This window comes from Artemia franciscana, chromosome 11 (assembly GCF_032884065.1).
Source record: "Artemia franciscana chromosome 11, ASM3288406v1, whole genome shotgun sequence".
Lineage (NCBI taxonomy): Eukaryota > Metazoa > Arthropoda > Branchiopoda > Anostraca > Artemiidae > Artemia > Artemia franciscana.
Window position 1 is genome coordinate 39,460,912 of NC_088873.1, and position 15,588 is coordinate 39,476,499.

General features: G+C 35.0%; 1 protein-coding gene across 1 annotated transcript in view; it reads right to left on the reverse strand.

Moving 5' to 3' along the window:
• Window positions 1-6,911: 6,911 nt before the first annotated feature.
• The window catches only part of LOC136033214 (fatty acid amide hydrolase 1-like), a 62,551-nt gene continuing 53,874 nt past the window's right edge, over window positions 6,912-15,588 (reverse strand). Inside the window, exon 10 of the mRNA XM_065713922.1 lies at window positions 6,912-7,344. Within this exon, the coding sequence (XP_065569994.1) occupies window positions 7,222-7,344 (123 nt within the window). The 3' untranslated portion in view covers window positions 6,912-7,221. The remainder of the gene's footprint in view (window positions 7,345-15,588) is intronic.

The window sequence follows — 15,588 nt, forward strand, 5'->3', positions numbered from 1 at the left end:
AATGTATGAAAAGTTGTCAATCTTAGGCCCTTCATTGCTAACAATTATAAGCTGATTGATAAAATTCTGTTTGATCCATCCCAAAAATCTCAACTAAATTTAAAAAAGCAAATATTAAAGATTGTTTGCTAAAATTTTGATTATTCGCCATTGATGATGGAAATTTAGATTATTTGATCTTCTTATTTGTGTGTTTTGTTTTCGTGTCCCTGTGTCTGGGATGGCCTCCCACGCCCCTTCTGCCCGATATTTATTTATTTACCTATCCTTGTTACTTCTCTTTTATGAGTTTTTTCTATTTTGTTTGTCTTTTGCCGTGTTAAATTTTCGAATCATTATTACGATGAGATGTTGATGTTTTTGCACTGTCCCAGCCTTACGAGCTCTGCTCTCTGTTGGGGCATAATATTGTTTTTGTCTTTTTAAATTGAATAAAGAAAAGTTGAAGTTGAAGGTCATACACAATAGTCGGGAGGAACGCAGCTCCAAAAGATTTGTGGTCAGGGAGACACTGTGTTAATTATATCTACATTAAAATCTCCACTGATGATAACAGGTTTAGGGACAAACTTTTTGAGAAAACTGCCTAGATGCTTGCAAGTGGACGCAAACCGTGAATCAGACTGTTCGTTGCTATAATTTGTAGGCAGATAAACATTTCTTACTACATGATGTTCAAGCTTAGCGACAATAAAGTAATCAGTCTCTGTTAACACCTTGCAGCGGAATCGGGATAGCTTGGCGAGACCACCAGATGGTCTTTCCCTCTCGGTCTCACAATTGCACTCCGAAAGAGAAGATAAAAATAGTGGTAACCGGTCTTGGCAGTCTTCTGAAAAGAAATGCTCCTTAATCAGAACTTGCTCATGGGACTGCCAGAACTGCGAAACAATTTGGATTCGATCGAACTTTTCCATTAGTGTTCCACGACAAAATTCGGCATCTGAATCTCATTTTGAATTAGATTTACCTTTCAGCAGAGCCTGTGCAATACGGCATTTGTAACTGTAACATGGAAGGCTGTCTGATTTGCAAAGAGCAGATTTTGGCGGTTTCTGGCAGGGGGCTTTTTTAGAGCTTCCGTGACCTTTTTCTCCAAAGACGGAACAACAAATTTCGTTTATGTATGTACTTGAAATATGTCCGTAAGATTGGCCATTATAGCATCGAAGGGGTAGAAACGAAAACTGTTGAATGGGGAATCGTTCGACACCGATCACTAATAAGAACTCCATTGCTCGTAATAAATATCCTTTCGTTTCAAATTTCAGCCTCAAAGATCTGGTTGAGACACTTTACTTTGCTTCACTATAATTTGGCACAAGAAACTCGGCGTCATCAGAAGCCATATCATTTGAAACACGTTTAATTATTCCAAAGTGAGACGGACTTTTAACCTTAGCGCTAATGGAGCTGTTAGAGCTACGAAGCGCATTCTCTAGTGCGTGAGCATCATATTTGGATGCAGTGAAAACTTTCCAGTCACCTCGGGTGCAATTTAGCTCAACAATTTTTGAGCTAAAACGAAGTGGTTCAAACAGTATTGTGTATTTTTTTTTCTATAAATACTGAATGGTGTTTAAACTGAAGGACTTCAACAATCTTTCTGAGAAGCAGACACCGTGTTAAAGATTAGAATTAGTATAATATCAAGATTACTAAAACGTATTGGTTGAAACAGTATTAATGTATTTTTTCTAGAAAGACTAAACGGTGTTTAAATTATATGGCTTCTATAATCTTTCTGAGAAGCAGCCATGGTCCTAAAAAGAGTAAAATCAACATAATATCAAGTTTATTCAAACCATTAAATGCTGAAAATTTTCTACGATTTTTTCGAGAATTAGCCACTACTAGTGGATCCAGGGAAGGGGGGCCCCGGGCCCTAAGATTTTTCAGGCGCCGTTCTTTTTCTGTGTTTTCACTTTTTTATATACTTGTCAATTTCGTCAATTATTGGCGCCCTTGTCATATTCCCCCCCCCGCAAGATTTTGCTTTAGATCCGCCCTTGGCAGTTATGGTCTTAAAAAAAAATTAGCATTATATCAAGTTTAGTAAAACATCTTGGTTGGAACAGCATTTATGCTAACTTTCTATAAGGATGAGCTTTGTATATGTAATCAAGAGTTGGATAGAGACTGTTTACCTTTTGTTAACAATGAAGGTATAGGGGATGGGTGGGAGTTTATATGTGAATTTCTGGGCTCAAGAAAAAGGCCTGAGCTATTGAAAATGTGAGAATTTTATCTGCTATAGTATACAACCGAAAAATTTAATCACAGAGAAGGGGCAGGAGAATATAGATTGCAGTTTACAGCTTCAATACACATAGCCACGGCAATAACCTATTATATTTATAACTATTGGTACTGTACTGCTTAAGATAAAAACTGAAAAAGAGAGCGAGGGAGGATAGGAAGAAATCTAGCCCTTGGTCCAATCTTGGCTCTCATTAGCCCTGCATATGCCCAAGGTAACTACCGTGTAAATCGATTTGCCACCCCCTGTAATGCTGGCAGCCAAGGAAGAAATTAAGTTAATAAACCGTTTTTTTTTTTTTTTTTTTTTACTAAACATAGGGTTCTGGTCTCAAAATCATCCATTCGTGGGGAAGCAATTTTGCATCACATGACAACAAAAGTATCAATTCTATTTGATCAGTACAATTATTGTGTATGACATTGAAATATATACGGTAATGTACGAACACATTTATAAAACATTTAATTTTGTATTATTCAATTTCAATATAGCCTACATAACAATTAACGGAATGCGAATATTCAAAAACAAAGCTGCACTGGAAAAAGCTCAAACTGGCAATACTTTAAAATTGCATAAAGAACTAGACAATTTCCTTTCCTTTTTGACCCAAAAATATCAATAAGTAAAATAGTAGAATCAATCTGTATAATGTATTCACGTCGAAATGCTTGGCTACTGAGCAAACACCTACCAAAATTAACCATGAATAAAATTAATCAAATAATGGTTATTGGAAGACTTCTTGACAATTTTTCTTCTAATAAAGCAGGGCAAAATAACTTAACGGTTAAAAGTGGAAAACAGGGGAATGTGAATGTTTTCATAAAGTAAATTGTCTAAAAATGTGCATATGTCAAACTTTTTTTTTGAATCTAAACAAAGTAGACTCTAGGAATATACTATTGCCAAGGGGGGTTACGGAGTTTGAACCTCCACTTGAAATTTAGATGACTCGTAAAAATGTAATAAATGCATAAAAACAATTTTCTGATTTTTTTTGGAACCCCCTCCCCCCAGAACAAAAATCCTGGATACACCCTTGACTATTAGTTAGAGAAAAGATCTAAAAACAGTAAACGTTCTATAAAAAAAGCAAATTCAAACTTGCCGTTTCTTAAACAATTGAGAAACTCCTTACTCTGTTCGCAAAGTAGGCACGAGCGGATTGATAAATGACTAAACTTGTAAATGGCTGAATTTCCTGAATTGAAAGCCATACATTCGATATATCAACACAAAAGGAATATTTATTTTCAGTTGCACCTATTTGCATCTTCCGTTCCAAATTTTAATTAAACCTAGGTTATATATGATTATTTCCTAACAAAAGGAAAGTGTGCACATATGCACATAACAGACAAAATCTTTCCATGAAAAAAAAAATGTTTAAAAAAAACATTCAGCAATAAAATCCCTTACTATTAATCAGCCAGTAGATAACAATTGAAATCTATAAAGGTGTTTACAACCGACATATTTTTCAATTATTATTTCTAATCTAAGAAATTTCAAAAGAAGAAATTTCAAAAGAATAAATACAGCTGAAAGAATGAACTATTATGTCTGCAATGTTAGTGAGATAAATCAATAGGTATATTACTTGAAAAATCTCGAAAGATCAGAAAACTAAGTAATGACGGTGCACAACTAATTGTTCTCAAGACTTCTGTTAATATCAATAATTCCTTTGATTTTCATCAAATATTTAAAAGCGTAAATAGAGTAGGGATGATAGTATACAATCAATTCTTACTCTAAGGTAAATACCAAAGGCGACAATCCCTAGATTTTGAATAACGCCCTTTTTTAGTTTTTTCCTTTTAAGAATAAAAAAAGAAGAGAAAATCGCTCAGCAAACATTTCCTTGGATTGGCACCCCAAGTAAATAGCCGCCAAGTTAAATGCTAAGCTTAACGAGTAGTTTTTACTTTACGATTCCTGACCCCCCACCCCCACCGGATTATGAAAAAGAAAAGTGTGTATCTTCATTAAAAAGTTGAAATCCCCCCCACATTTTCCTGGGTCGGTGACCCCTGGTAAATAGCTGCCCAATTAGTAAATGAGCAAAAATTGTTACACAGCATATATAGCATAGGCACTTTAAACCGCCAAAAAATATAAGGGATGTGTTTGAAAAATAACAATTTTAACTAAGAGTTTTCACTTCAGGATTCCTAACCAAAAATGGAAAAAATCATAAATATCCCCCTCCCCCATCAGATTCTGAAAAACAATCATTGTTTATCTTCATTAAAAACTGAATATTCCCACACCATTTCCTTAAATTGGCACCCAGGATAAATAGCTGTCCAATAAGCAAATACACTAGAAACATTGCACAGCGTATATAAGACAGGCACTTTAAAACAACACAAAAAAAATTAAAGAATGTGCTTGAAAGATACTAATATTTTTCATTTTAGGATTCCTATACAAAAATGGAAAAAAAAATAATAAATATCCCCTCCCTCCATCAGATTCTGAAAAACAAAATTTTTTTATCTTCATTAAAAACTGAATATTCCCACACCATTTTCTTAGATTGGCACCCCTGATAAATAGCTGTCCAATAAGCAAATACACAAGGAACATTGCACAGCCTATATAAGACAGACACCTTAACACAACCAAAAAAATTCAAAGAATGTGCTCGAAAAATGCTAATATTTTTCATTTCAGGATTCCTGAAGAAAAAATGAAAAGGTCAATCTGAATAATTTTTATAAATGCAACCATCACTTCTGTCATATTTGCAGTCAACCCCCCCCCACCCCCCTAAGTCCAGAGATCACCCTATGCTAAATAAAAACGTTTAGTGATATGTTATCTAAGACTGCACATAAATCAGAATCAATTACTGAACTCAATGTGAAAACAGTATTGAATTTTACGACATAAAAAAGGAAACGTCAGTGACATCAGTATTGCAAATTTATTATAATTCAAAAGAAAAAGGCTTCTGTTAACCCTTTCTGTTTCTCTAGAGTAAGTTATTTTTCGCAACACCATCAAAGCATCATTGCCCTTTTCTTCTCCTTTCTATTCTCCTATGAAATCTGAAAAGCCACATATTTCCTCTTCTTTTAGATATCTGAATTTTTAACAGCAAACTACATTTTCAAATAAAAAATCTGCTATTCCAAGATGATACCGTTGAAAACACAAATTTTCACTACTCCTTTCCTTTTTTAGATTAGAAAATTTATTTGGCAGAAACTAAAATGCTTCATGGACAATGTTAAAAATCCAAATATGATTTTAACTATTAAACCGAGAAAGTATAAACAAAAGAATTTCAAAATAATCTCAAAATAGCATTTAATGACGTTCATCTCACAAAAATTGCTAACAAATAAGATTATTTTATCAGCACATCTTTTTTTTTTACCGAAAAATATCTTTCAATTACCATTAAAAATATTAAAAAGCGACACATTTGCTTCTCCTTTGGATTTATATATACATTTTACCCCTCCCCCATACAATTATGTGAGTTGACGCCACTGACGAACTGAAAAAGAATGAAAAAACTGTATTGCAAAAAATAAAGAATGAATAGAAATTCGGATCAAAATAATCCATTCAAATATTTAACTGAAAGAATACTTTTCCATCAATTGCGTTGCGGATGGAAAGGAGTAGCTCAATCACATATTTGGATTGCCATCATTGTTGCTGTTATTTTTAGATTTCCCTTCTTTTTATTATTCTTATTAGATTAAGGAAGTCTTGAGCTATGTACCAGCAACATACGCATTTTCTCTCAACTTAACCAGTCTAAATTCCCATTTTCCAGGTATATTTTTTATTTTGTCATGTTCGGCACAAGACCTTGAAATAAACCTGAAAGCTTACTCACAGTTCTTAGCTTGACGGATGTTTCATACAGATTAATAAATTTCAAGGTATTTAATAAATACTTTCAACAAAGGAATTCAGCAAAAAACGTCTTTTTAATCCTTGACGACATACTTGCATCCACTGGGACTCCTCCTTCCCTCCTTTCCCCTAAATCCTTCTGGAGTATCTACAGAAGATTAAAAAACGTAGATATAAAGCTTATTTGATTTCGTACTTTAACACCCCTACCAAAAACAATTCTTTAACCCAACATTTACGCACCTATGTGTTATACGTTGCATTTTCGTGCATCACCGAGCACTTTCGTATATCTGATGCATCCGACACCCAGCCATGATTAAATTGAGTCAACATCAAAATTTTGATTTTTAGCTAACCAGAGCAACAGGATTGAATTTATTGTTATGTCAAGGAAGGTAGTCTGTACTGTAATATATAAAGGTGCTCGGTCTTATTTCTCAATGCTATCTGGAAGTAAAAACAGCGTTTGTCGCGTTTAAACAGAAAATCAAAATTATTTTAAGTGATCCCGGAGCAATAGGTATCGATACACTTTTTTTCCCAGTTATGAGCGGTCTTCCCTACATCCTGCGGATGCAAATGTGACTATTTGCTAAAAACTGAAAAAAAAAATCCTCAATAAAGTGAACCGAAACAAGCCTATACATAAAAGTACCAACATAGCATTTACTAATTCACTAAAGCTAATAGTCTTATTTAAACGTACACTTGTTGTTACTCTGTCAGGCCCAGCACAACAGTACAAAATTTCAAAATTTTCTTAAAAAAATAAATATCCCACTGAACGTATGTCTTTTCTGTCACTTCGTAAACTCCTCACAAATACCTTTTCATTCCAACCAAGATGAGATGTGGCCACTAATATGCAAAATTGCAATCAGCAGATAAAGCCTCATTCATAATCCGGAATCAAGTGCAAAAGCTTATTTCCCCCAAAAGTGAAACCGAACAATTTCATGCATAACTACATGAACGTAGCATTAATCAGTACAATATAGACAATAACCCTATCATTAATATGAACCAATACAAATAAGCCCTTTATCATATAACTCTCATTCCAGTGACTTTCATTAAGACTGTAGATTTTTAACTCGATTTTCTATCTCTTTCATTCCTCTGAGGACTAGCTCCTCTTGCCAAGGCAGTCCGACTACTTGAACGCACAGGGGAAGTCCAATTGCACCCTCCGTTGTCTACAATTAAAAAGTAGGGTTACTGTTGCAATTCAATATAAATAAAACAGGAGACGAACTGGCTTTTAGATTGTTTGCTCAACTAATATTAGTGGTAATTTCTTTTCGTTTCGAAATTCATTTGTTTATCTACAGCATAGTATTTTATCTTTTTGTTTGGTGTAATAATTATTTTGATTTTGATTTCAGAGAAAAATTGAAAATTCAGTTCAAAATTTTCGATCAGTAGTAGTTTATTTGGATAATTTTTTAATTTACAGTTTCACTATAGAATTTTGGGTTGAGACACAGGGGAATTATCATTAATTTAAATTGAAAATTCGCGTTTTTTCTCGTCTTCTATACGGCTTGACCCATTCTGACTACCAGCCCCTAGTTACCCTTAAACATACGTATATGTTAATTCACCATTTTATTAAAAGAATGTTTTCATTTTATTTTATTATAGCTCTTTCTTTGTTTAAATAAACGCGGGTCAAGGTCATTTATTTAAAAAAGGTCATATTTTGCTGTCCAGGAAAAAAATAAGGTTACAAATTGATACAACCAAATTTCTTTAATTTTTTGTCTTACTTGAGGTTTTCTTGCTACTAGAATTTTGATCGATGTGTTTACATCACTTGAAATGTTAAAGCAGATCAGCGTAAACTAATTTTTTTTATCCTAAGAATCAATATAATTACATTAATTGTTAAAAACTATAAAGAAAAAGGAAGCATGTCTGGAAATGCTAATTTTATAATAGGACAAAGAAACATTATGACCAAAAATCTCATTAAAACATAAATAGAACACCATTCTGGACCCTATAACATTAGTGCTGTTCACCTATTCCCGTCTCTAAACAGAGCATAGCGCCAAAGATGTTGAGGTGGGTGATTACTAAAAATGTCTCAGAAATGCTTTATCTACGCATCAAAAATATATCGAATTTTTCAATGAAAATGCTAAAAAAAGACATTTTTCAATGAGAATACCCCAAAAACGTTATGATAAATATAAACTCGATTCCAGTCATAGCTGACATAGGAACAAGGTGAACAAACTAATCGATTCTAACTTTTTATAGTTTATCCAAATTTAATAATAAATTCACTCGCGAATGCACCAAACATCCCAACTCCCCTCCTGATGGTTCTTATAATGTATTCCTCCATTACTTCAATCTAGTCCTACGTTATGGCTCCCATATTAAACCGGTTATATTCTTAGTCTGGAATTTAAATCCTTGAGGGATTGAGTGAGCAATCTATCAAAATATTATTGGAAATGATTTCAGAAAATGGATAATAATGAAGAAAAAAACTTGATAAAATGATTAATAGAAACATCCCGCATATAATAAAAATAAGAAACTCTTTTTTTCGGGTTTTCTTTTAGTTCGTATATATCCTATGGGCTATATACGGGACCATTAGGGGGGGGGGGAGTCCAATTGTGTGATCATTATATTTGGAAATGGCATTAAAAAGGAAATGAATAGTGTGCTCATCTTGTCCCTATGTCAGTTATGGAATTTCATAGATATCTAACAAAAGGCTTTTTTTTAATCTGGTGGGAAGAGGAAAATGGCGCATTTAATCAGCACTATATAAAGGCAGTGCAGCTTCACACTTGCGCAGATTGTGCTGAAGTTGTGATAACTTCAAAATTGAAGTTATAATTAAAACAACCACAATTTTCCGCGACTACTTGATAGACCATGAAAAAATTTTATGACAAAATGCTGAAATTTCCGCAACTGCTTGATAATATTTGTACCATGATTCTTTAGCCCTTGGCTATATTTCGTTATCTTTTGGAGTTTTCTAGACTAATTATGGAAAGACAGTTTGGTCTTAGAAGTGATTTATGACTGTAAGTAAGAACTTTCTTGAAGGCCGACACTAGCTAAACAGGCAATAATTTAGTTAAAACACTTAGCTAAACCTGATTACTGATTTACCAAAACATAACTACTGCAACACATCAAATATTTTTATGCTACAAGACGAAGAAGAAGATAATTTTTATGTGTCTCTGAAGAGCCCATTTCTACAAGAAGAGTAAAGTATAAATGAGAATACAACAAATAAAAATGAAAAATGCGACGCATACAAAATTGAAAATTTGGACATTTTGTATAGATACAAAATATTTAGCTTTAGTTTTCCTATAGATACACACTAAAACATAATTTTTTCATAAATTAATTGTCGTAAATGTCACACTGATGTCATCAAAGCAATGAATGGTTTCAATCACTGAATGAACAAACCCTGGAAGATTATGTGGTTTACAAGGGAATCTATAAGGTTTTTAAATGCAAATTTCATCAATAAAAATATCATATACTACTACTACTACTGACAACTCACTACCGAACCAAACCGCCTGAGGCCAACACAGCTACACAAACTACTCCTCCATCCCAATTTATTTAAAGCCTTCCTCTTTATACCTCCCCAGGAATTTCCCATCTCCCTTAAATCAATCCTTGCAACATTTTCCCGTCCCATTCAGGACTGACTAACGGTTGGAGCTGTGACATGGTTTGGGGTCTCCGCTCTGTCATACGTTCATACATCCGTCCCCATCCCCGACAGGGAAATTCTGCTTGCGTGGTCTCATAGTGGCATCAGGATGGACCATTCATGAGTTTTCCTAACCAAAACTGTAACTGCTAACAGTGCTAAGTCGCTAAGACTAAGTCGCTAAGATCGGAAATAAGTGAAGGTGAAAAAGTGGCCCATGGCCCATGGTATTTTTTCAAGGTCAAAAAAGTTTGAAAGATTAGGAAGATAAGTCTATGCACCAAGTAAGAATATGCTGCAGGATGACCTTGAGGAGTAGCGGCTCTAGAGGAAATTATAGCCTAGTAAATAAAATTATTTCTAAGAAAACTAAGTCGCTAAGATCGGAAATAAGTGAAGGTGAAAAAGTGGCCCATGGCCCATGGTATTTTTCCACGGTCAAAAAAGTTTGAAAGATTAGGAAGATAAGTCTATGCACCAAGTAAGTATATGCTGCAGGATGACCTTGAGGAGTAGCGGCTCTAGAGGAAATTTTAGCCTAGTAAAGTTACGATAAATTTGAAAATTATTTCTAAGAAAACTAAGTCGCTAAGATCGGAAATAAGTGAAGGTGAAAAAGTGGCCCATGGCCCATGGTATTTTTTCAAGGTCAAAAAAGTTTGAAAGATTAGGAAGATAAGTCTATGCACCAAGTAAGTATATGCTGCAGGATGACCTTGAGGAGTAGCGGCTCTAGAGGAAATTATAGCCTAGTAAAGTTACGATAAATTTGAAAATTATTTCTAAGAAAACTAAGTCGCTAAGATCGGAAATAAGTGAAGGTGAAAAAGTGGCCCATGGCCCATGGTATTTTTTCAAGGTCAACAAAGTTTGAAAGATTAGGAAGATAAGTCTATGCACCAAGTAAGTATATGCTGCAGGGTGACCTTGAGGAGTAGCGGCTCTAGAGGAAATTATAGCCTAGTAAAGTTATGATAACTTTGAAAATTATTTCTAAGAAGACTAAGTCGCTAAGATCGGAAATAAGTGAAGGTGAAAAAGTGGCCCATGGCCCATGGTATTTTTTCACGGTCAAAAAAGTTTGAAAGATTAGGAAGATAAGTCTTTGCACCAAGTAAGTATATGCTGCAGGATGACCTTGAGGAGTAGCGGCTCTAGAGGAAATTGTAGCCTAGTAAAGTTACGATAAGTATGAAAATTATTTTTAAGAAGACTAAGTCGCTAAGATCGGAAATAAGTGAAGGTGAAAAAGTGGCCCATGGCCCATGGTATGTTTTCACGGTCAAAAAAGTTTGAAAGATTAGGAAGATAAGTCTATGCACCAAGTAAGTATATGCTGCAGGATGACCTTGAGGAGTAGCCGCTCTAGAGGAAATTATAGCCTAATAAAGTTACGATAAGTTTGAAAATTATTTCTAAGAAGACTAAGTCGCTAAGATCGGAAATAAGTGAAGGTGAAAAAGTGACCCATGGCCCATGGTATTTTTTCACGATCAAAAAAGTTTGAAAGATTAGGAAGATAAGTCTATGCACCAAGTAAGTATATGCTGCAGGATGACCTTGAGGAGTAGCGGCTCTAGAGGAAATTGTAGCCTAGTAAAGTTACGATAAGTATGAAAATTATTTTTAAGAAAACTAAGTCGCTAAGATCGGAAATAAGTGAAGGTGAAAAAGTGGCCCATGGCCCATGGTATTTTTTCAAGGTCAAAAAAGTTTGAAAGATTAGGAAGATAAGTCTATGCACCAAGTAAGTATATGCTGCAGGATGACCTTGAGGAGTAGCGGCTCTAGAGGAAATTATAGCCTAGTAAAGTTACAATAAGTTTGAAAATTATTTCTAAGAAGACTAAGTCGCTAAGATCGGAAATAAGTGAAGGTGAAAAAGTGGCCCATGGCCCATGGTATTTTTTCACGATCAAAAAAGGTTGAAAGATTAGGAAGATAAGTCTATGCACCAAGTAAGTATATGCTGCAGGATGACCTTGAGGAGTAGCGGCTCTAGAGGAAATTGTAGCCTAGTAAAGTTACGATAAGTATGAAAATTATTTTTAAGAAAACTAAGTCGCTAAGATCGGAAATAAGTGAAGGTGAAAAGGTGGCCCATGGCCCATGGTATTTTTTCAAGGTCAAAAAAGTTTGAAAGATTAGGAAGATAAGTCTATGCACCAAGTAAGTATATGCTGCAGGATAACCTTGAGGAGTAGCGGCTCTAGAGGAAATTATAGCCTAGTAAAGTTACGATAAATTTGAAAATTATTTCTAAGAAAACTAAGTCGCTAAGATCGGAAATAAGTGAAGGTGAAAAAGTGGCCCATGGCCCATGGTATTTTTCCACGGTCAAAAAAGTTTGAAAGATTAGGAAGATAAGTCTATGAACCAAGTAAGTATATGCTGCAGGATGACCTTGAGGAGTAGCGGCTCTAGAGGAAATTATAGCCTAGTAAAGTTACGATAAATTTGAAAATTATTTCTAAGAAAACTAAGTCGCTAAGATCGGAAATAAGTGAAGGTGAAAAAGTGGCCCATGGCCCATGGTAATTTTTCAAGGTCAAAAAAGTTTGAAAGATTAGGAAGATAAGTCTATGCACCAAGTAAGTATATGCTGCAGGATGACCTTGAGGAGTAGCGGCTCGAGAGGAAATTATAGCCTAGTAAAGTTACGATAAATTTGAAAATTATTTCTAAGAAAACTAAGTCGCTAAGATCGGAAATAAGTGACGGTGAAAAAGTGGCCCATGGCCCATGGTATTTTTTCAAGGTCAAAAAAGTTTGAAAGATTAGGAAGATAAGTCTATGCACCAAGTAAGTATATGCTGCAGGATGACCTTGAGGAGTAGCGGCTCTAGAGGAAATTATAGCCTAGTAAAGTTACGATAAGTTTGAAAATTATTTCTAAGAAGACTAAGTCGCTAAGATCGGAAATAAGTGAAGGTGAAAAAGTGGCCCATGGCCCATGGTATGTTTTCACGGTCAAAAAAGTTTGAAAGATTAGGAAGATAAGTCTATGCACCAAGTAAGTATATGCTGCAGGATGACCTTGAGGAGTAGCCGCTCTAGAGGAAATTATAGCCTAGTAAAGTTACGACAAATTTGAAAATTATTTCTAAGAAAACTAAGTCGCTAAGATCGGAAATAAGTGAAGGTGAAAAAGTGACCCATGGCCCATGGTATTTTTTCATAGTTAAAAAGTTTGGAAGAATAGGAAGATAAATCTATGCACCAAGTAAGTATATGCTGCAGGATGATCTTGAGGAGTAGCGGCTCTAGAGGAAATTATAGCCTAGTAAAGTTACGATAAATTTGAAAATTATTTCGAAGAAAACTAAGCCGCTAAGATCGGAAATAAGTGAAGGTGAAAAAGTGGCCCATGGCCCATGGTATTTTTCCACGGTAAAAAAAGTTTGAAAGATTAGGAAGATAAGTCTATGCACCAAGTAAGTATATGCTGCAGGATGACCTTGAGGAGTAGCGGCTCTAGAGGAAATTATAGCCTAGTAAAGTTACGATAAATTTGAAAATTATTTCTAAGAAAACTAAGTCGCTAAGATCGGAAATAAGTGAAGGTGAAAAAGTGGCCCATGGCCCATGGTATTTTTTCAAGGTCAAAAAAGTTTGAAAGATTAGGAAGATAAGTCTATGCACCAAGTAAGTATATGCTGCAGGATGACCTTGAGGAGTAGGGGCTCTAGAGGAAATTAGGAAATTATAGCCTAGTAAAGTTACGATAAGTTTGAAAATTATTTCTAAGAAGACTAAGTCGCTAAGATCGGAAATAAGTGAAGGTGAAAAAGTGGCCCATGGCCCATGGTATTTTTTCACGATCAAAAAAGTTTGAAAGATTAGGAAGATAAGTCTATGCACCAAGTAAGTATATGCTGCAGGATGACCTTGAGGAGTAGCGGCTCTAGAGGAAATTGTAGCCTAGTAAAGTTACGATAAGTATGAAAATTATTTTTAAGAAAACTAAGTCGCTAAGATCGGAAATAAGTGAAGGTGAAAAAGTGGCCCATGGCCCATGGTATTTTTTCAAGGTCAAAAAAGTTTGAAAGATTAGGAAGATAAGTCTATGCACCAAGTAAGTATATGCTGCAGGATAACCTTGAGGAGTAGCGGCTCTAGAGGAAATTATAGCCTAGTAAAGTTACGATAAATTTGAAAATTATTTCTAAGAAAACTAAGTCGCTAAGATCGGAAATAAGTGAAGGTGAAAAAGTGGCCCATGGCCCATGGTATTTTTCCACGGTCAAAAAAGTTTGAAAGATTAGGAAGATAAGTCTATGAACCAAGTAAGTATATGCTGCAGGATGACCTTGAGGAGTAGCGGCTCTAGAGGAAATTATAGCCTAGTAAAGTTACGATAAATTTGAAAATTATTTCTAAGAAAACTAAGTCGCTAAGATCGGAAATAAGTGAAGGTGAAAAAGTGGCCCATGGCCCATGGTAATTTTTCAAGGTCAAAAAATTTGAAAGATTAGGAAGATAAGTCTATGCACCAAGTAAGTATATGCTGCAGGATGACCTTGAGGAGTAGCGGCTCGAGAGGAAATTATAGCCTAGTAAAGTTACGATAAATTTGAAAATTATTTCTAAGAAAACTAAGTCGCTAAGATCGGAAATAAGTGAAGGTGAAAAAGTGGCCCATGGCCCATGGTATTTTTTCAAGGTCAAAAAAGTTTGAAAGATTAGGAAGATAAGTCTATGCACCAAGTAAGTATATGCTGCAGGATGACCTTGAGGAGTAGCGGCTCTAGAGGAAATTATAGCCTAGTAAAGTTACGATAAGTTTGAAAATTATTTCTAAGAAGACTAAGTCGCTAAGATCGGAAATAAGTGAAGGTGAAAAAGTGGCCCATGGCCCATGGTATTTTTTCACGGTCAAAAAAGTTTGAAAGATTAGGAAGATAAGTCTATGCACCAAGTAAGTATATGCTGCAGAATGACCTTGAGGAGTAGCGGCTCTAGAGGAAATTGTAGCCTAGTAAAGTTACGATAAGTATGAAAATTATTTTAAGAAGACCAAGTCGCTAAGATCGGAAATAAGTGAAGGTGAAAAAGTGGCCCATGGCCCATGGTATGTTTTCACGGTCAAAAAAGTTTGAAAGATTATGAAGATAAGTCTATGCACCAAGTAAGTATATGCTGCACGATGACCTTGAGGAGTAGCCGCTCTAGAGGAAATTATAGCCTAGTAAAGTTACGATAAATTTGAAAATTATTTCTAAGAAAACTAAGTCGCTAAGATCGGAAATAAGTGAAGGTGAAAAAGTGACCCATGGCCCATGGTATTTTTTCATAGTTAAAAAAGTTTGGAAGAATAGGAAGATAAGTCTATGCACCAAGTAAGTATATGCTGCAGGATGATCTTGAGGAGTAGCGGCTCTAGAGGAAATTATAGCCTAGTAAAGTTACGATAAATTTGAAAATTATTTCGAAGAAAACTAAGTCGCTAAGATCGGAAATAAGTGAAGGTGAAAAAGTGGCCCATGGCCCATGGTATTTTTCCACGGTCAAAAAAGTTTGAAAGATTAGGAAGATAAGTCTATGCACCAAGTAAGTATATGCTGCAGGATGACCTTGAGGAGTAGCGGCTCTAGAGGAAATTATAGCCTAGTAAAGTTACGATAAATTTGAAAATTATTTCTAAGAAAACTAAGTCGCTAAGATCGGAAATAAGTGAAGGTGAAAAAGTGGCCCATGGCCCATGGTATTTTTTCAAGGTCAAAAAAGTTTG